General features: G+C 42.3%; 1 protein-coding gene across 2 annotated transcripts in view; it reads left to right on the top strand.

The window, feature by feature from the left end:
- LOC112239135 (coiled-coil domain-containing protein 141) overlaps nucleotides 1-20,668 on the top strand; it is a 49,187-nt gene that overhangs the window by 13,820 nt on the left and 14,699 nt on the right. For both annotated transcript variants that reach the window (XM_024407636.2, XM_024407639.2), the window contains exons 4-12: nucleotides 666-774; nucleotides 3,127-3,380; nucleotides 6,946-7,065; nucleotides 7,525-7,725; nucleotides 14,066-14,238; nucleotides 14,515-14,656; nucleotides 16,676-16,795; nucleotides 19,824-20,015; nucleotides 20,220-20,396. In XM_024407636.2, coding sequence (XP_024263404.1) covers nucleotides 666-774; nucleotides 3,127-3,380; nucleotides 6,946-7,065; nucleotides 7,525-7,725; nucleotides 14,066-14,238; nucleotides 14,515-14,656; nucleotides 16,676-16,795; nucleotides 19,824-20,015; nucleotides 20,220-20,396 — 1,488 coding nt within the window. The remainder of the gene's footprint in view (nucleotides 1-665; nucleotides 775-3,126; nucleotides 3,381-6,945; nucleotides 7,066-7,524; nucleotides 7,726-14,065; nucleotides 14,239-14,514; nucleotides 14,657-16,675; nucleotides 16,796-19,823; nucleotides 20,016-20,219; nucleotides 20,397-20,668) is intronic.

Genomic DNA, 20,668 nt, shown 5'->3' with positions numbered 1-20,668 from the left:
AGTACATCTGTTTCCTCCTCTCCAGTTTGCTTAAAAAGAACATAAAAGAAAACAGCACATTGTTTTGTTTTAGCATTACGTTATTGAAAAATATTTTCCTAAATAGCAGTGTAAATGATGAGGAGCTGTAATGTAATCCTGTTTTTACTGCAATATAAATACACAGGTCATAGACACTGTATCACGGAGCCCTGTAAATATGGCACAATGGGGCAGTTTCATTGTTATTAGTTCAATGACAGTGGCTCCAACCAAGAGGATTGAGTTGTGTGATACTGTACAGCCACTGTAACTTACCCAGGCACTAAATGATGGCCACCCTAAATGCTGCCACACAAAGCAGACACATTATTGTGATGATTATGAAACATGATGAGTGGTTGTGTGACAGATAGAGGAATCAGGTGGTTCTGTAGATGTGACTGAGTTTTTTTTTTTTAAATAGCAGAACTGTTTGTACTGTCTGCCCTTTACATGTTTCATCCATGACCAAACAGTGCTTCTTGTTTCCTTTGTTTACTTCTCTATCAAATCTACTGTGAGTGAATTAAGCCTTTCGAGATCTCCATGAATAAATGTGTAAAGACAGAGCCCATGCTAGTATAAATGACTCTGTTGTCTAACTATACAGCTAGATTTACTATATCTTCCTCCACCTCTTGCAGTTTGCTATCAGAATAGATGAGGGAGAAGAGTTCCAGAGCAGAGAACAGGAGCTGGCAGATGCTGAGTGTCTGAAAGAACTGCTCCTGAAACACAGTGTTATGAAGAGAGGTGAGTATATGCTGATACACCTACAGTAATGCCCCCCTTAGAGAAATTATGTGTTTATTCCCTTTGAGTAATGACATCCTGATCACTGCTCCAGATGTCTGATACTTGATACACAACCTCAATCTGGTCCTGACAGTCATTCAGTCACCTCTGCCCTCCCTTGAGAGAATCATTCTCCTCTTAAAGTTCCTGAAATGTGATGGATTTTACCCTGCCCTTCAGTCTCCAAGGCACTGAGAGCTAATGGAGAGATAGATATATGCTAGATGTGAGAATGAGTGGCGTTCATGTCATATCAACAGCACAGGGCTAGGACTGAGACATGTCAGTAAACTAAAAGCTAGTTGTCGTCGATCACATGAGCTGGTTGAGGCTGCTAAGGGCCACAGGGGTCATTATGTCATTATGTCATGCCATCGTAACGGTCATAGAAACAACAGGCACTCTTTCTCATGATGGTATTTGATGAGAGATTACACTTTAGTGTGGGGTGTGTTATTTACTTTACAAATTGATCTATAACAGATGTATTTACGCGACCCAAAGCTGGATCAAACTTTTAATTTAGCTTTATACTCCAGCATTTTGGATTTTAGATAACATGTTTTATATGAGGCGGCAGTACAGAATGTCACCTTTTATTTGAGGGTATTTTCATACATATCTGTTTTACCGTTGAGAAATGAAAGCACTTTATGTATCTAATCCACCCCATTTGAAGGTGTCATAAGTATTTGGACAAATTCATTAAATTTGGTAAAGAGTTTTGTATTTGGTCCCATATTCTTAGCACACAATGACTACATCAAGCTTGTGCCTTGACAAACTTGTTGGATTCATTTGCAGTTTGTTTTGGTTGTGTTTCTTATTATGTTGTGCCCAATAGAAATGAATGGTAAATAATGTATTGTGTCATTTTGAAGTCACTTTTATTGTAAATAAGAATAGAATAAAATATGTTTCTGAAACTTCTACATTTGTGTGGATGCTACCATGATTACAGGTAATCCTGAATGAATCATGAATAATTAGTGAGAAAGATACAGAGGCATAAACATTATGCCCACCAAAAAGTATAAACTCCCCTTTTATTGGTAATGGTGAGAGGTTAGCATGTTTTGTGGGCATGATCTTTGTGCATCTGTACATTTCTCACTCATCATTATTCAAGATTCATTCAGGTGTTTAGAAACATATTTTATTCTTATTTACAATAAAAGTGACTCCAAAATGACACAATACATTAACTACCATTCATTTCTATTGCGCACAACATAATCTGAAACGCAACCAATACAAGCTGCAAATGTATCCAACGAGTTTGTAGTCACAAGCATGATGTAGTCATTGTGTCCTAGGAATATGGGACCAAACCCAAACATTTTGACTAAATTGAATGAATTAGTCCAAATAATTATGACACTTTCAAATTGGTGGATACATAAAGTGCATTAATTTCTAAACGGTAAAACAGATATGTATAAACATCATCTATCTGAGCAGCTAACCAATTGCTGCAGCCCATCTGTAAATAACCCAACCAATCTACCTACCTCATCCCCATATTGTTTTTATTTACTTTTCTGCTCTTTTGCACACCAGTATCTCTACTTGCACATCATCATCAGCACATCTATCACTCCAGTGTTCATTTGCTCAATTGTAATTACTCCGCTACTATGGCCTATTTATTGCCTTACCTCCTCACACCATTTGCACACACTGTATATAGACTTTATTTTTTTCTATTGTGATATTGACTGTACGCTTGTTTATTCCATGTGTAACTCTGTGTTGTTTGTGTCGCACTGCTTTGCTTTATCTTGGCCAGGTCACAGTTGTAAATGAGAACTTGTTCTCAACTAGCCTACCTGGTTAAATAAAGATGAAATTTAAATTTTAAAAAATGTATGAAAATACCCTAAAATAAAAGGTGACATTCTGTACTCATATAAAATATTTGATCTCAAATCCAAAATGCTGGAGTATAGAGACAAATTAAACTTTTTAGCTTCACTATCCAAATAAATACGTGGAGGAGTATACATATTGTTACACATGTCCAGCGTCTGCTCAAAGATGTTGTATGTGCAAATGAAATCATATTTTCCTATTCTGACCCATATCTGTCCCTCGGGTCTACTGGAGAAGTCAATGCTGGTTATAAATAAGAGTGTCTTTCAAATGAGAAAATTGTAAATGTTACAGTATGAAGTAATTCAGCACTTTGCAGCTATTGGTACTATGAAATGCTTTCAAGTAATAGTAAATAAACCATTCTTCCCTCTCTATCTCTCTCTCTCTCTCTCTCTCTCTCTCTCTCCTCTCTCTCTTTCCCTCCCTCCCCCCCAGGTCTCCTGGAGAAGTCCATGCTGGTTCTGAATAAGAGCCGTGATCTTCTAGACTTCCTGAGAGAGTTCCAGACAGAGGAGGCTCTACAGAGGAGCGAGGCTTTGCAGGGGGCTCACAGTAGCTGTGGCCGGGTGGAGAGTCTTATGGAGATACTGCAGGATAGGAGGAGACAGGTGGATCAGCACATGAAGCAGCAGCTCCTTGACCTGGAAGTCATCCTCAGCATCTACCAATGGGATCGGCAGGAACAGGAAGTGAGTCACGAAATGTCAATATCCAAGATCAATCCATGTTAGAAATCGACTTTTTACTTAAAACCTTTACCTACCTTAAATGCAAGTAGACATAAATGTTCTGTGGCATGACCTTTGGATAATAAGTATGGTGTTAGAAAGTGTATCTGATATTGATCTGAGAATACTTACCCAGACACCAGGGCAAGGTGTCTGATAACATGACCGAATACAAACAGTGCAGCTATTCCCTCCGCAAGGCTATCAAACAAGCTAAGCAGAGTACAGAGACAAAGTACAGAGTCAAAGTAGAATCTCAATTCAACGGCTCAGACACGAGGCATGTGGCAGGGTCTACAGTCAATCACGGACTACAGGAAGAAATCCAGCCCAGTCACGGACCAGGATGTCTTGCTCCCAGGCAGACTAAATAACTTTTTTGCCCGCTTTGAGGACAATACAGTGCCACTGACACGGCCTGCAACGAAAACATGCGGTCTCTCCTTCACTGCAGCCGAGGTGAGTAAGACATTTAAACGTGTTAACCCTCGCAAGGCTGCAGGCCCAGACGGCAACCCCAGCCGCGCCCTCAGAGCATGCGCAGACCAGTTGGCCGGTGTGTTTACGGACATATTCAATCAATCCCTATACCAGTCTGCTGTTCCCACATGCTTCAAGAGGGCCACCATTGTTCCTGTTCCCAAGAAAGCTAAGGTAACTGAGCTAAACTAGCACTCACTTCCATCATCATGAAGTGCTTTGAGAGACTAGTCAAGGACCATATCACCTCCACCCTACCTGACACCCTAGACCCACTCCAATTTGCTTACCGCCCAAATAGGTCCACAGACGATGCAATCTCAACCACACTGCACACTGCCCTAACCCATCTGGACAAGAGGAATACCTATGTGAGAATGCTGTTCATCGACTACAGCTCGGCATTCAACACCATAGTACCCTCCAAGCTCGTCATCAAGCTCGAGACCCTGGGTCTCGACCCCGCCCTGTGCAACTGGGTACTGGACTTCCTGACGGGCCGCCCCCAGGTGGTGAGGGTAGGCAACAACATCTCCTCCCCGCTGATCCTCAACACTGGGGCCCCACAAGGGTGCGTTCTGAGCCCTCTCCTGTACTCCCTGTTCACCCACGACTGCGTGGCCACGCACGCCTCCAACTCAATCATCAAGTTTGCGGACGACACAACAGTGGTAGGCTTAATTACCAACAACGACGAGACGGCATACAGGGAGGAGGTGAGGGCCCTCGGAGTGTGGTGTCAGGAAAATAACCTCACACTCAACGTCAACAAAACTAAGGAGATGATTGTGGACTTCAGGAAACAGCAGAGGGAACACCCCCCTATCCACATCGATGGAACAGTAGTGGAGAGGGTAGCAAGTTTTAAGTTCCTCGGCATACACATCACAGACAAACTGAATTGGTCCACTCACACAGACAGCATCGTGAAGAAGGCGCAGCAGCGCCTCTTCAACCTCAGGAGGCTGAAGAAATTTGGCTTGTCACCAAAAGCACTCACACACTTCTACAGATGCACAATCGAGAGCATCCTGGCGGGCTGTATCACCGCCTGGTACGGCAACTGCTCCGCCCTCAACCGTAAGGCTCTCCAGAGGGTAGTGAGGTCTGCACAACGCATCACCGAGGGCAATCTACCTGCCCTCCAGGACACCTACACCACCTGATGTTACAGGAAGGCCATAAAGATCATCAAGGACATCAACCACCCGAGCCACTGCCTGTTCACCCCGCTATCATCCAGAAGGCGAGGTCAGTACAGGTGCATCAAAGCTGGGACCGAGAGACTGAAAAACAGCTTCTATCTCAAGGCCATCAGACTGTTAAACAGCCACCACCAACATTGAGTGGCTGCTGCCAACACACTGACACTGACACTGACTCAACTCCAGCCACTTTAATAATGGGAATTGATGGGAAATGATGTAAATATATCACTAGCCACTTTAAACAATGCTACCTTATATAATGTTACTTACCCTACATTATTCATCTCATATGCATACGTTGATACTGTACTCTATATCATCGACTGCATCCTTATGTAATACATTTGGGCGGTAAGCAAATTGGAGTGGGTCAAGGGTGTCAGGTAGGGTGGAGGTGATATGGTCCTTGACTAGTCTCTCAAAGCACTTCATGATGACGGATGTGAGTGCTACAGGGCGGTAGTCGTTTAGCTCAGTTACCTTAGCTTTCTTGGGAACAGGAACAATGGTGGCCCTCTTGAAGCATGTGGGAACAGCAGACTGGTATAGGGATTGATTGAATATGTCCGTAAACACACCGGCCAGCTGGTCTGCGCATGCTCTGAGGGCGCGGCTGGGGATGCCGTCTGGGCCTGCAGCCTTGCGAGGGTTAACACGTTTAAATGTCTTACTCACTTCGGCTGCAGTGAAGGAGAGACCGCATGTTTCCGTTGCAGGCCGTGTCAGTGGCACTGTATTGTCCTCAAAGCGGGCAAAAAAGTTATTTAGTCTGCCTGGGAGCAAGACATCCTGGTCCGTGACTGGGCTGGGTTTCTTCCTGTAGTCCGTGATTGACTGTAGATTGACTGTATTCTTTCAGTCTTGTTGAGCCATAAGGGGTCGTGTTAAGATGATGAAAGCGCAGATGTCTCTGGCTGTGCTTCATAAAGGCTTGCTATCACTAGCCACTTTAACTATGCCACTTTGTTTACATACTCATCTTATATGTATATACTGTACTCGATACCATCTACTGTATCTTGCCTATGCTGCTCTGTACCATCACTCATTCATATATCCTTATGTACATATTCTTTATCCCCTTACACTGTGTATAAGACAGTAGTTTTGGAATTGTTAGTTAGATTACTTGTTGGTTATTACTGCATTGTCGGAACTAGAAGCACAAGCATTTCGCTACACTCGCATTAACATCTGCTAACCATGTGTATGTGACAAATAAAATTTGATTTGATTTGATTTGATGATCCCATCAGTCTTGTTGAGCCATAAGGGGTCGTGTTAAGATGATGAAAGCGCAGATGTCTCTGGCTGTGCTTCATAAAGGCTTGCTACTCTATCACGTGTGATTCAGTTGGTAGAGCATTTTATTTTATTTTATTTATTTAACCTTTATTTAACTAGGAAAGTCAGTTAAGAACAAATTCTTATTTACAATGATGGCCTACCCTGGCCAAACCCTAACATGGATGACACTGGTTCAACTGTGCTCAGCCCTATGGGACTCCCAATCAAGGCCGGTTGTAATACAGCCTGGATTCAAACCAGGGTCTGTAGTGGCGCCTTTAGCCAGAGATGCTGTGCCTTGGAACGCTGCGCCACTCGGGAGCATGCACCGCCAGGGTTGTGGTTTCAATCCCTGTATGCACTCACTATTGGCAGTAGCTCTGGCTAAGAGCGTCTGTAAACATGCATCCACTGCTTAGTGTCAGGGAGAGCAGTCATGAAGCATATAACTCTTCATTTGTAGTAACATGTTACCTGATCTATTGCACCTTTACCCAAGTATAAGTTCATGAATAACTGATTGTAGTGATAATACATTGTATTCTTTTCAGGTAACCCACTGGTTCAAGAGCAATGCTGACTTGTACTTTGAAAGAGATCATTTGGGCTCAACTCTCACTGAAAATGAAGAGCTCCTTCAGGAATACAAGAAGTTTGAAGAGAAAGCCAAGGTATGATACTTTAAATATGAATATATTATGGGGAACAAATTTGCTTAGGGTTTGACTGTTATTTTAATTTGATTCATTGTATCACACAATAGACATGGAAAATGTGTAGAATTGCAAAATATGTCCTTTAAAACGGCTAAATGTTCCCATCGCTCCATGGCACAATGTGTAGAATTGCAGGAAATGTGCTTTAAAACTGCAATTTATTTGATCTCAAGAGGGGTGTAAACAGTTGGAACAGTTTGGGGTTGCATGGGTTGAGAGGTGAGGGTTTGTTACTATGCCGATAAATGACTATATCCATACAGCGTTTTGCCACCTAGGGAATTTGTGTGACTGGACCTTCTCAAAAAGTATGTTAGTTCTTCTGATATCAATCATACTGTGCTCTTATAATAATGCATGTTGTGTGTGTGTCTGTGTGTGTGTGTTTGCGTGTGCCTGCATCCTGTCCTGCAGGACTGGAGTGAGTTGGTGGAGAAGTTGCTGGCCAAGGCCTCAGAGCTGCTAGCGGGGGAAGCAGAGGGCCGGGCTGAGACAGGACATGTCTCTGAGAGGAGTCTGGCTCTCAGAGCCCTGCACGAGCACTTCTGGAACCTGATGATGGGCCGCCTCGCACACTTACAGGAGAGCAATGCGTTCTTTAGCAGCGCCAACAAGGTACGGTAACTGAGAATGAAAAGGAAAAATGATAACCTAAAATGAAAAGGCCAGGCACTTGCGTGGGTTTGAAAGTTAAAAGCCTTTAAAGGGGCAATTTTTTGAACATATAAATGAATGATATGTACCCATTGATTCTTAAAGAACATAACTTATAAATGCCTCATTAGTTCAATTCAACTGTCGTACCCCATCAGAACTCAACATATACGCTTGTTATACTTCAATGTTTGTAAACAAAGGAAATGTGAACAAACCATATTTAGCCCAGAACACAGTTAAAACCATAATTTGGCTATCAGGGATGGTCAATCTGGACAGTCCTTGCATCCATAGCCTCATCCCTCAGCTTTTTACTGAAACAGTAGTGGGGAGTACACTTTGATATTGTTTCAACTGCTGATTGCGCTTTTAATGTATGGGCTCAGACATGATTCAAATACACCAATGCGTATGTACACTGAGGCATGCATGAGAGCATCAGCTGTTCCGGACGACTGTGTGATCACGCTCTCCGAAGCCGACGTGAGTAAGACCTTTAAACAGGTCAACATACACAAGGCTGCGGGGCCAGACGGATTACCAGGACGTGTGCTCCGGGCATGTGCTGACCAACTGGCAGGTGTCTTCACTGACATTTTCAACATGTCCCTGATTGAGTCTGTAATACCAACATGCTTCAAGCAGACCACCATAGTCCCTGTGCCAAAGAACACAAAGGCAACCTGCCTAAATGACTACAGACCCGTAGCACTCACGTCTGTAGCCATGAAGTGCTTTGAAAGGCTGGTAATGGCTCACATCAACACCATTATGCCAGAAACCCTAGACCCACTCCAATTTGCATACCGCCCAAACAGATCCACAGATGATGCAATCTCTATTGCACTCCACACTGCCCTTTCCCACCTGGACAAAAGGAACACCTATGTGTTCTAAACACCTCCCTCTGCAACTGGATCCTGGACTTCCTGACAGGCCGCCCCCAGGTGGTGAGGGTAGGTAGTAACACATCTGCCACGCTGATCCTCAACACTGGAGCTCCCCAGGGGTGTGTGCTCAGTCCCCTCCTGTACTCCCTGTTCACCCACGACTGCATGGCCAGGCACAACTCCAACACCATCATTAAGTTTACTGACGACACAACAGTGGTAGGCCTGATAACCGACAACGACGAGACAGCCTATAGGTAGGAGGTCAGAGACCTGGCCGGGTGGTGCCAGAATAACAACCTATCCCTCAACGTAACCAAGGAGATGATTGTGGACCACAGGAAAAGGAGCACAGAACACGTCCCCATTCTCATCGACGGGGCTGTAGTGGAGCAGGTTGAGAACTTCAAATTGCTTGGTGTCCACATCAACAACAAACTAGATTGGTCCAAACACACCAAGACAGTCGTGAAGAGGGCATGACAAAGCCTATTCCCCCTCAGGAAACAAAAAAGATTTGGCTTGGGTCCTGAGATCCTCAAAAGTTTTTACAACATCGAGAGCATCCTGACCGGTTGCAGCACTGCCTGGTACGGCAATTGCTCAGCCTCTGACCGCAAGGCACTTCAGAGGGTAGTGTGTACAGCCCAGTACATCACTGGGGCAAAGCTGCCTGCCATCCAGGACCTCTACACCAGGCGGTGTCAGAGGAAGGCTCTAAAAATTGTCAAAGACCCCAGCCACCCCAGTCATAGACTGTTCTCTCTACTATCGCATGGCAAGCAGTACCGGAGTGCCAAGTCTAGGACCAAAAGGCTTCTCAACAGTTTTTACTCCCAATCCATAAGACTCCTGAACAGGTAACCAAATGGTTACCCAGACTATTTGCATTGTGTGCCACCCCCTCTTTTACACTGCTGCTACTCTCTGTTTATCTTATATGCATAGTCACTTTAACTATACATTCATGTACATACTACCTAAATTTGCTGGACCAACCAGTGCTCCCGCACATTGGCTAACCGGTCTATCTGCATTGTGTCCCACCACCCGCCAACCCCTCTTTTTACGCTTCTGCTACTCTCTGTTCATCATATATGCATAGTCACTTTAACAATACCTACATGTGCATACTACCTCAATAAGCCTGACTAACAGGTGTCTGTATATAGCCTTGCTACTCTTTTTTCAAATGTCTTTTTACTGTTTTATTTCTTTACTTACCTACACACACACACACACACATTTTTTTCCCCACACCATTGGTTAGAGCCTGTAAATAAGCATTCCACTCTAAGGTTTACACCTGTTGTATTCGGCACACGTGACAAATAAACTTTGATTTGATTTGACATAACCCCTTTAGGAGAGTGTGGCACAGTAGTAGTAGAAGGTAGCTGGTGTAGCTATACATATCACCTACAGGAGAGCAACACCTTCTTTAACAGTGTCAACAAGGTACAGTAACTTCTGTCTTGTGGCAACAAATAAGCAGGGTCAAGATAGTAGTCACTAGTTAGTGAACATAGAGAGAGAACGGTTCTATATCTATTCTAGTGTACATGAAACCTTCAGGAAATACATGCCTTCCGTACCAACAAGGTAGCTACTGAAACTGTACATATGACCTTCAGGAGAGCAATGCATTCTTTGTTAGTGCCAACAAGATAGTAACTGTACATACAGTATAATGTGCCACATAAACTGTGCCAATAAGGTACTGTAGCTTTAACAAAAAAATTAACAAAAAAAATGATGTGAGGACACTTTTTTTTAAATGTATTTTTATTTCACCTTTATTTAACCAGGTAGGCTAGTTGAGAACAAGTTCTCATTTGCAACTGCGACCTGGCCAAGATAAAGCATAGCAGTGTGAACAGACAACAACACAGAGTTACACATGGAGTAAACAATTAACAAGTCAATAACACAGTAGAAAAAAGAAAAAAAGAGTCTATATACATTGTGTGCAAAAGGCATGAGGAGGTAGATGAATAATTACAATTTTACAGATTAACACTGGAGTGATAAATGATCAGATGGTCATGTACAGGTAGAGATATTGGTGTGCAAAAGAGCAGAAAAGTAAATAAATATAAACAGTATGGGGAAGAGGTAGGTAAAATTGGGTGGGCTATTTACCGATAGACTATGTACAGCTGCAGCCATCGGTTAGATAGCAGATGTTTGAAGTTGGTGGGGAGATAAAATTCTCCAACTTCAGCGATTTTTGCAATTCGTTCCAGTCACAGGCAGCAGAGAACTGGAACGAAAGGCGGCCAAATGAGGTGTTGGCTTTAGGGATGATCAGTGAGATACACCTGCTGGAGCGCGTGCTACGGGTGGGTGTTGCCATCGTGACCAGTGAACTGAGATAAGGCAGAGCTTTACCTAGCATGGACTTGTAGATGACCTGGAGCCAGTGGGTCTGGCGACGAATATGTAGCGAGGGCCAGCTGACTAGAGCATACAGGTCGCAGTGGTGGGTGGTATAAGGTGCTTTAGTAACAAAACGGATGGCACTGTGATAAACTGCATCCAGTTTGCTGAGTAGAGTGTTGGAAGCTATTTTGTAGATGACATCGCCGAAGTGGAGGATCGGTAGGATAGTCAGTTTTACTAGGGTAAGTTTGGCGGCGTGAGTGAAGGAGGCTTTGTTGCGGAATAGAAAGCCGACTCTAGATTTGATTTTAGATTGGAGATGTTTGATATGAGTCTGGAAGGAGAGTTTACAGTCTAGCCAGACACCTAGGTACTTATAGATGCCCACATATTCTAGGTCGGAACCATCCAGGGTGGTGATGCTTGCCAGATAGCTATTAAAAAGTATTTATTTAGTTGGAATGTCTATGTAGTATCTTTCCTGCAGTCAAATGACCAAATTGCTCTCTCGTGGCCTCATGGATGGAATGTTATTAATATTTTTCACAATTTCATAATTAGTCAACCTTATTTTAAAAAACCTGCTGAAAATCCAGTGTTTCTATGTCAAATGGTTTTGTTATATTTCAGTCTTCTGTGATGTACATAAAGTGGAATATTGGGATGCAAACTCAAAATGTAATACATTTCAAAGTACAGGTGTCTTCTTAAGCCCATAACCATGTACAGTACCAGTCAAAAGTTTTTATTCTACATTGTAAAAAAAGAAGATTATTCTACATTGTAGAAAAATAGTGAAGACATCAAAACTATGAAATAACACATATGGAATCATGTAGTAACACCCTTGGCATTCCCTTGGTATTCTCTCAACCAGCTTCACCTGGAATGCTTTTCCAACCATCTTGAAGGAGTTCCCACATATACTGAGCACTTGTTGGCTGCTTTTCCTTCACTCTGCGGTCCAACTCATCCTAAATCATCTCCATTGGGTTGAGGTCAGGTGATTGTGGAGGCCTGGCCATCTGATGCAGCACTCCATCACTCTCCTTGATCAAATAGCCCTTACACATCCTGGAGGTGTGTTTTGGGTCATTGTCCTGTTGAAAAACACATTATAGTCCCAATAAGCTCAAACCAGATGGGAAGGTGTATCGCTGCAGAATGATGTTGTAGCCATGATGGTTAAGGATGCCTTGAATTTTAAATAAATCACTGAGAGTGTCACCAGCAAAGCACCCCCACAACATCACACCTCCTCCTCCATGCTTCACAGTGTGAACCACACATGAGGAGATCATACGCTTACCTACTCTGCATCTAACAAAGATATGGCGGTTGGAACCAAAAATCTCAAATTTAGACTCATCAGCCCAAAGGACAGATTTCCACTGCTCTAATGTCCATTGCTCGTGTTTCATGGCCCAAGCAAGTCGTTTCTTCTTATTGGTGTCCTTTAGTAGTTTCTTTGCAGCAATTCGACCATGAAGGCCTGATTCACACAGTCTCCTCTGTACAGTTGATGTTGAGACGTGTCTGTTACTTGAACTCTGTGAAGCATTTATTTGAGCTGAGAATTTCTGAGGCTGGTAACTCTAATGTACTTATCCTCTGCAGCAGAGGTAACTCTGGGTCTTCCTTTCCTGTGACGGTCCTCATGAGGCAGTTTCAGCATGGCGCTTGATGGTTTTTGCGACTGCACTTGAAGACACTTTCAAATTTCTTAAAATGTTCCTCATTGACTGACCTTCATGTTTTAAAGTAATAATGGACTGTTGTTTCTCTTTGCTTATTTGAGCTGTTCTTGCCATAATATGGACATGGTCTTTTACCAAATAGGGCTATCTTCTGTATACCACCTCTACCTTGTCACAACACAGCTGATTGGCTCAAATGCATTAAAGAAGGAAAGAAATTCCACAAATTAACTTTTAACAAGGCACACCTGTTAATTGAAATTAATTCCAGGTGACTACCTCATGAAGAAGTTTGAGAAAATGCCAAGACCGTGCAAAGCTGTCATCATGGCAAAGGGTGGCTACTTTGAAGAATATTTAATATAAAATATATTTGGATTTGTTTAACACATTTTTGGTTACTACATGATTCCATATGTGTTATTTCATAGTTTTGATATCTTCACTATTATTCTACAATGTAGAAAATAGTAAAAACAAAGAAAATCTTGAATGAGTAGGTGTGTCCAAACTTTTGCCTGGTCCTGAATGTGAGGTGTATACTTTTGTTTCATAGTAGATTTGTTTAAGAACACCAAGAAACACTATTGATTTAACCCACTGCAGGAAAACGTTAAAACAAGGAAAACAGACCAGCTACTGCCAATGCGTTATGCTCTCACACAACCTGCTATACATATCATGTGCCGCCTTCTATAGCAGTACCAATGAGGTAGCTATGTAACCGTAGATATCACATTCAGGAAAGCAACGAGTTCTATAGCAGTACCAATGAGGTAGCTATGTAACCGTAGATATCACATTCAGGAAAGCAACAAGTTCTATAGCAGTACCAATGAGGTAGCTATGTAACCGTAGATATCACATTCAGGAAAGCAACGAGTTCTATAGCAGTACCAATGAGGTAGCTATGTAACCGTAGATATCACATTCAGGAAAGCAACGAGTTCTATAGCAGTACCAATTAGGTAGCTATGTAACCGTAGATATCACATTCAGGAAAGCAACGAGTTCTATAGCAGTACCAATGAGGTATTTACTGCACCAATCATGTGCCTGACAAATATGTGAAGACTGTAATTATTACTAAAGCACTAAGTCTTTGAGGTCCTTACACAGCATAGTGAACTAGTGACTTGACTTGTATTTGAATATGCTGCCCTCAAGTGGACATTAAGGGCACATTTGTGCCATCTACTGCACCATAAATTGTTATTTTTATTATAATGAGAAATATTACATTTACTCAGGACTTCCGTTAAACTAACTATCATGTTTACATGATTACTTTTATGTACAATGTCCTATCCTCTCATTTCTGTTTGTCAGGCTTTTGGGGTCCTGGGAACTGTTGAGAGTAAACTAAAGGGGTTGAAGAGCCAGACACTACGGTTGCCTAAGTTGGCCAAAAAGCACGAGGAGCTGCTGCGAAGCATTAAAGAGTCAGCCACCGACCCTCTTCAGAGAGGGCAGCTCATACTGCAGAAGGTTGACCCACAGAGGTAAAGTGCACGGCATCCATATTAGGACATCCTCAGTCCTCAGACTCAAAACTGTACTGTACCCTAGTCAAGTTTAAAACCTGCGGTGGTCAAGTATCACCACAGCCTGCTTATTGCTGGTGTAGCAAAACTAAAATTTTAAATATGCTTGTTAAACTGTATGTGATGCAAAAATAGGCCTTTATTTTGATAGATGGATGATTGATCCAGATTGCAGATATTATTATTACTACATGGAGCATTTGACAGCATACATGGCTCTTACTGTATTTCTAGCACCCAAGTGGAAGGGGTGAAAAGGATGCTGGGATATGTGAGAGACCGGGTTGATACTCTGAGCCGGGAATGCCACGCCCACCGAGCACTGGCAGCCAAGAGACAGCAGCTGGTGTCCACATGTGAAGACCTCATAGACAAGGTACACACAAGTCTTAGGCTGTGTCCCAAATGGCACAGCCTATTCCCTCTATAGTGCACTACCTTTGACCAGGACCCATAGGGCTCTGGTCAAATGTAGTGCACAATACAGGGAATAGGTTGCCATTTGGGGCTAAACTTTAGCTATCTTTTTTTATCGTATTCCTATTGATGTGTAAGCCCACTGCTAGTCTCATTGGGCCTGATTCAGAGTTGAAATAAGCATGTGCAACTTAGACGATTGCATATAATTTACCGTCAATAGGAAAGGTACACAAAAGTTTTGAGTTAAGATCTAAAGTCAGATTGGTCATTTTCAGCCGTATTGTGAGGCTAGTTGACAGCCTACAGTCAACTGTCAATGCTTTTATATGTGTGTACATTTCCATCTATTTCAGTTGACTGCATTTGACTGAATTGTTTTGAATCCCACCGTACCTTCTCCGCTATGCAATCTGGTTTCCGAGCCGGTCATGGGTGCACCCCAACCACGCTCAAGGTCCTAAACAACATCATAACCGCCATCGATAAAAGACAATACTGTGCATCCGTATTCATCGACTTGGCCAGGGCTTTTGACTCTGTCAATCACAGCATTCTTATCGACAGACTCAACAGCCTTGGTTTCTCAAATGACTGCCTCGCCTGGTTCACCAACTACTTCTCACACAGAGTTCGGTGTGTCAAATGGCCTGTTGTCCGGACCTCTGGCAGTCTCTATGGGGGTGCCACAGGGTTCAATTCTCGGGCTGACTCTTTTCTCTGTATACATCAATGATGTCGCTCTTGCTGCTGGTAATTCTCTGATCCACTCCTACGCAGACGACACCATTTTGTATACTTCTAGACCTTCTTTGGACACTGTGTAAACTAACCTCCAGCTTCAATGCCATACAACACTCCATACAACACTCTGTGGCCTCCAACTGCTCTTAAATGCAAGTAAAACTAAATGCATATTCAACCGATCGCTGCCAGCACCTGCCCGCCCGTCTAGCATCACTACTTTGGACGGTTCTGACTTAGAATATGTGGACAACTACAAATACCTAGGTGTCTGGTTAAACTGTAAACTCTCCTTCCAGACTCACAATAAGCATCTCCAATCCAAAATTAAATCTAGAATCGGCTTCCTATTTCACAACAAAGCATCCTTCACTCATGCTGCCAAACATACCCTCGTAAAACTGACTATCCTACCGATCCTTGACTTCGGCGATGTTGGATGCTGTCTATCACAGCATTTTGTTACCAAAGCCCCATATACTACCCACCACTGCGACCTGTATGCTCTCGTTGGCTGGCCCTCGCTTCATATTTTATTTGCCAAAACCACTGGCTCCAGGTCATCTCAGTCTTTGCTAGGTAAAGCCTCGCCTTATCTCAGCTCACTGGTCACCATAGCAGCACCCACCTGTAGCACGCGATCCAGCAGGTATATTTCACTGGTCAGCCCCAAAGCCAATTCCTACTTTGGTCGGTCTTTCGAACTACAAAAATCACTGAAGCTGGAGAATCATATCTCCCTCACTAACTTTAAGCATCAGCTGTCATTGCAGCTTACAGATCATTGCACCTATACATAGCCCATCTGTAAATAGCCCATCTGTAAAACTACCTCATCCCCATATTGTTATTTATTTTTATGCTCCTTTGCACCACAGTATCTCTACTTGCACATTCATCTTCTGCACATCTATCACTCCAGTGTTTAATTGCTAAATTGTAATTTATGTCGCCACTACGGCCTATTTATTGCCTTACCACCCTAATCTTACTTAATTTGTACACACTGTATATAAACTTCTATTGTGTTATTGACTGTATGTTTGTTTATTCCATGTGTAACTCTGTGTTGTTGTTTGTTGCACTGCTTTGCTTTATCTTGGCCAGGTCGCAGTTGTAAATGAGAACTTGTTCTCAACTGGCCTACCTGGTTAAATAAAGGTTAAATAAAAAAATGTATATATATTTTTTGGAACTAATAAAGTTAAGTAAAAGTCATGTTTTTCTGTCCCAGATCTCAGTGTGGCTAAAGAGCAGCAACTGTTTCCTCTCCAGCAACACTGAGCCAGGCTCCCTGCTCTCCCAGTCTGAAGACATGCTCAACAAACACATGGAACTCTCCTCACAAACACAGGTAGTCAGGGATAGCACTTGTGCATATACTCAACCTAATTCAAATGTATGCCCCCTTTGTTAATTTACATATATTGTACCAAGGTTGGGGTCAATTCCATTTAAATTCTGGAACTTCAAAAAAGTGTTAAACAAATCAAAATATATTTTGTATTAAAGATTCTTCAAAGTAGCCACCCTTTGCCTTGATGACAGCTTTGCACAATCTTGGCATTCTCTCAACCAGCTTCATGAGGTAGTCACCTGGAATGCATTTCCAATAACAGGTGTGCCTTGTTAAAAGTTAATTTGTGGAATTTCTTTCCTTCTTAAAACCTCTTTGGGCTGAGATCCCGCTAACGGGATCGATATGACAACAGCCAGTGAAAGTGCAGGGCGCCAAATTCAAAACAACAGAAATCCCATAATTAACATTCCTCAAACATACAAGTATTTTACACCATTTTAAAGATATGCTTCTTGATAATCCCACCACAGTGTCCGATTTCAAAAAGGCTTTCCAATGAAAGCAAACCAAACGATTATGTTAGGTCAGAGCCAAGTCACAGAAAAACACAGCCATTTTTCCAGCCAAAGAGAGGAGTCACAAAAAGCAGAAATATAGATAAATTAATCACTAACCTTTGATCTTCATCAGATGACACTCATAGGACTTCATGTTACACAATACATGTATGTTTTGTTCGATAAAGTTCATATTTATATAAAAGAAATCTCAGTATACATTGGTGCGTTACGTTCAGTAGTTCTAAAACATCCAGTGATTTTGCAGAGAGCCACATCAATTTACAGAAATACTCATAATAAACATTGATAAAAGATACAACTATTATGCACGGAATTATAGATACACTTCTCCTTAATGAAATGCTGTGTCAGATTTCAAAAAAGCTTTACCGAAAAAGCATACCATGCTACAATCTGAGTACAGCGCTCAGAGACCAAAACAACCCAAACAGATATCCGCCATGTTGTGTAGTCAACAGAAGTCAGAAATAGCATTATAAATATTCACTTACCTTTGATGATCCTCATCAGAATGCACTCCCAGGAATCCCAGTTCCACAAAGATGTTTGTTTTGTTCGATGATGTCCATCATTTATGTCCAAATACCTCCTTTTGTTCGAGCGTTTATCCCAGTAATCCAAATTCATGACGCGCGATGACTAGGAGCAGACAAAGTCCAAAAGTTCCGTTACAGTCCGTAGAAACATGTCAAACGCTGTATAGAATCAATCTTTACGGTTGTTTTTAACATAAATCTTCAATAATGTTCCAACCGGAGAATTCCTTTGTCTGTAGAATTGCAATGGAACTCAAGCTAACTATCACATGAACGCGCGTGGCCAGCTCGTGGCTCTCTGCCAGACCTCTGACTCAATCCTCTCTCATTCGCCCCCACTTGACAGTAGAAGCATCAAACAAGGTTCTAAACACTGTTGACATCTAGTGGAAGCCTTAGGAAGTGCAATTCGACCCCATAGACACTGTGCATTCGATCGGGAATGAGTTGAAAAACTACAAACCTCAGATTTCCCACTTCCTGGTTGGATTTTTTCTCAGGTTTTTGCCTACTATATGAGGTCTGTTATACTCACAGACATAATTCAAACAGTTTTAGAAACTCCAGAGTGTTTTCTATCCAAATCTACTAAGAATATGCATATTAGCAACTGGGCCTGAGTAGCAGACAGTTTACTCTGGGAACCTTATTCATCCAAGCTACTCAATACTGCCCCCTGCCATAACAAGTTAATGAGTTTGAGCCAATCAGCTGTGTTGTGACAAGGTAGGGGTGATATACAGAAGATAGCCCATAAGTCCATATTATGGCAAGAACAGCTCAAATAAGCAAAGAGAAATGACAGTCCATCATTACTTTGAGACATGAAGGTCAGTCAATGAGGAACATTTCAAGACCTTTGAAAATTTCTCAAGGTGCAGTCGCAAAAACCATCAAGTGCTATGATGAACCTGGCTCTCATGAGGACCGCCACAGGAAAGGAAGTCCCAGAGTTACCTCTGCTGCAGAGGACAAGTTCATTAGAGTTACCAGCCTTAGAAAATGCAGCCCAAATAAAAGATTCAGAGTTCAAGTAACAGACACATCTCAACATCAACTGTTCAGAGGAGACTGTGTGAATCAGGCCTTCATGGTCAAATTGCTGCAAAGAAACCACTACTAAAGGACACCAATAAGAAGAAGAGACTTTATTGGGCCATGAAACACAAGCAATGGACTTTAGACCAGTGGAAATCTGTTTTTTGGTCGGATGAGTCTAAATTTGAGATTTTTGGTTCCAACCACCGTATCTTTGTGAGACGCAGAGTAGGTGAACAGATCTCTGCATGTGTGGTTCCCACCGTGAAGCATGGAGAAGGAGGTGTGATGGTGTGGAGTTGCTTTGCTGGCGACACTGTCAGTGATTTATTTAGAATTCAAGGCACACTTAACCATCATGTCTACCACAGCATTCTGCAGCGATACACGATCCTGTCTGGTTTGCGCTTAGTGGGACTATTATCTGTTTTTCAACAGGACAATGACCCAACACACCTCCAGGCTGTGTAAGAGCTATTTGACCGAGGAGAGTGATGAAGTTCTGCATCAGATGATCTGGCCTCCACAATCACCCGACCTCAACCCAATTGATATGGCTTGGGATGAGTTTGACCGCAGAGTGAAAGAAAAGCAGCCAGCAAGTGCTCAGCATATGTGGGAACTCCTTCAAGATGGTTGGAAAAGCATTCCAGGTGAAGCTGATTGAGAGAATGCCAAGAGTGTGCGAAGCAGTCAGCAAGGAAAAGGGTTGCTGCTTTGAAGAATCTCAAATATAAAATATATTTAGATTTGTTTAACACTTTTTTCATAACTACATGATTCTATATGTGTTATTTTATTCTACAATGTAGAAAATAGTACAAATAACCAAAAACCATTGAATGAGCAGGTGTGTCCAAACTTTTGACAGGTACTGTATATGTGTGATACTATAGAGCTTCTCAATCCTGGTCATTTGGTTCTCAGGAAACAGGCATTGAGGCAGAGGCCATGGCAGAACAGATAACGGAACTGAAAACACTGGAGTGTCCTGAAGCCACTGAGTTCTCCAACAAAGCATCACTGTTAGAGGAGGAGCTGAAGACAGTCACCAGAAACATCACATCCCGCATTGACAATATCCGGCCATACGTGGGCTTCTTGCGAATTGCTGAGGAGGTTATTTTGTCTTACATTATATTTTGTTGAAATGTAATTATGTTTTTTTGTTATGTGTATGTTAGGGTTTTACAGTGGTAGGTGACACAGTGGTATCTTGACTGACTGAACATCCTTGTTCTGTATGTATTTGAACTGAAATGTGAATAACAGAATAACAGTTACATTGTACTGAATAGAGTTGTAACTCCTATGCTGTTTCAGGTGGAGGAGCAGATGCAGAGTCTACATGAGAGCTATAACTGGAAGCCAGAGGAGGAGGAGAACAAGGAGAGTGGCGTCACGTCGAAGGAGATCGCTGATGCTAAGTGGCAGTCCATGTTGGAACGCTTCCTTGCCATGCAGGACCTGGGAAACAACTACATCAATTCATCTAACATGGTTAGACATTATTACATAGTTAGAGAAATTGTTAGGACCCAGCTTCTTCAAATGCTATTATTCATGCAACAGTTTTGGCAGCCTGACATTTGCCAGTTTCAGATGTATTGATTATACGTATCTAGTAGAAGTTGCTGTGTAATTATCTTTGGAATAAATTGTACTTAACAGGCCACTGTCTGCACGCATATAGAGAAACCTTAGAACCATTTATTACTGTAATTGAAACAAGAGGGAGAATGGTTAGACCGACATCCAGTGATGCTTCGTAT

This window comes from Oncorhynchus tshawytscha, linkage group LG03 (assembly GCF_018296145.1).
Source record: "Oncorhynchus tshawytscha isolate Ot180627B linkage group LG03, Otsh_v2.0, whole genome shotgun sequence".
Lineage (NCBI taxonomy): Eukaryota > Metazoa > Chordata > Actinopteri > Salmoniformes > Salmonidae > Oncorhynchus > Oncorhynchus tshawytscha.
This window is presented reverse-complemented; position numbering and strand designations above follow the sequence as displayed.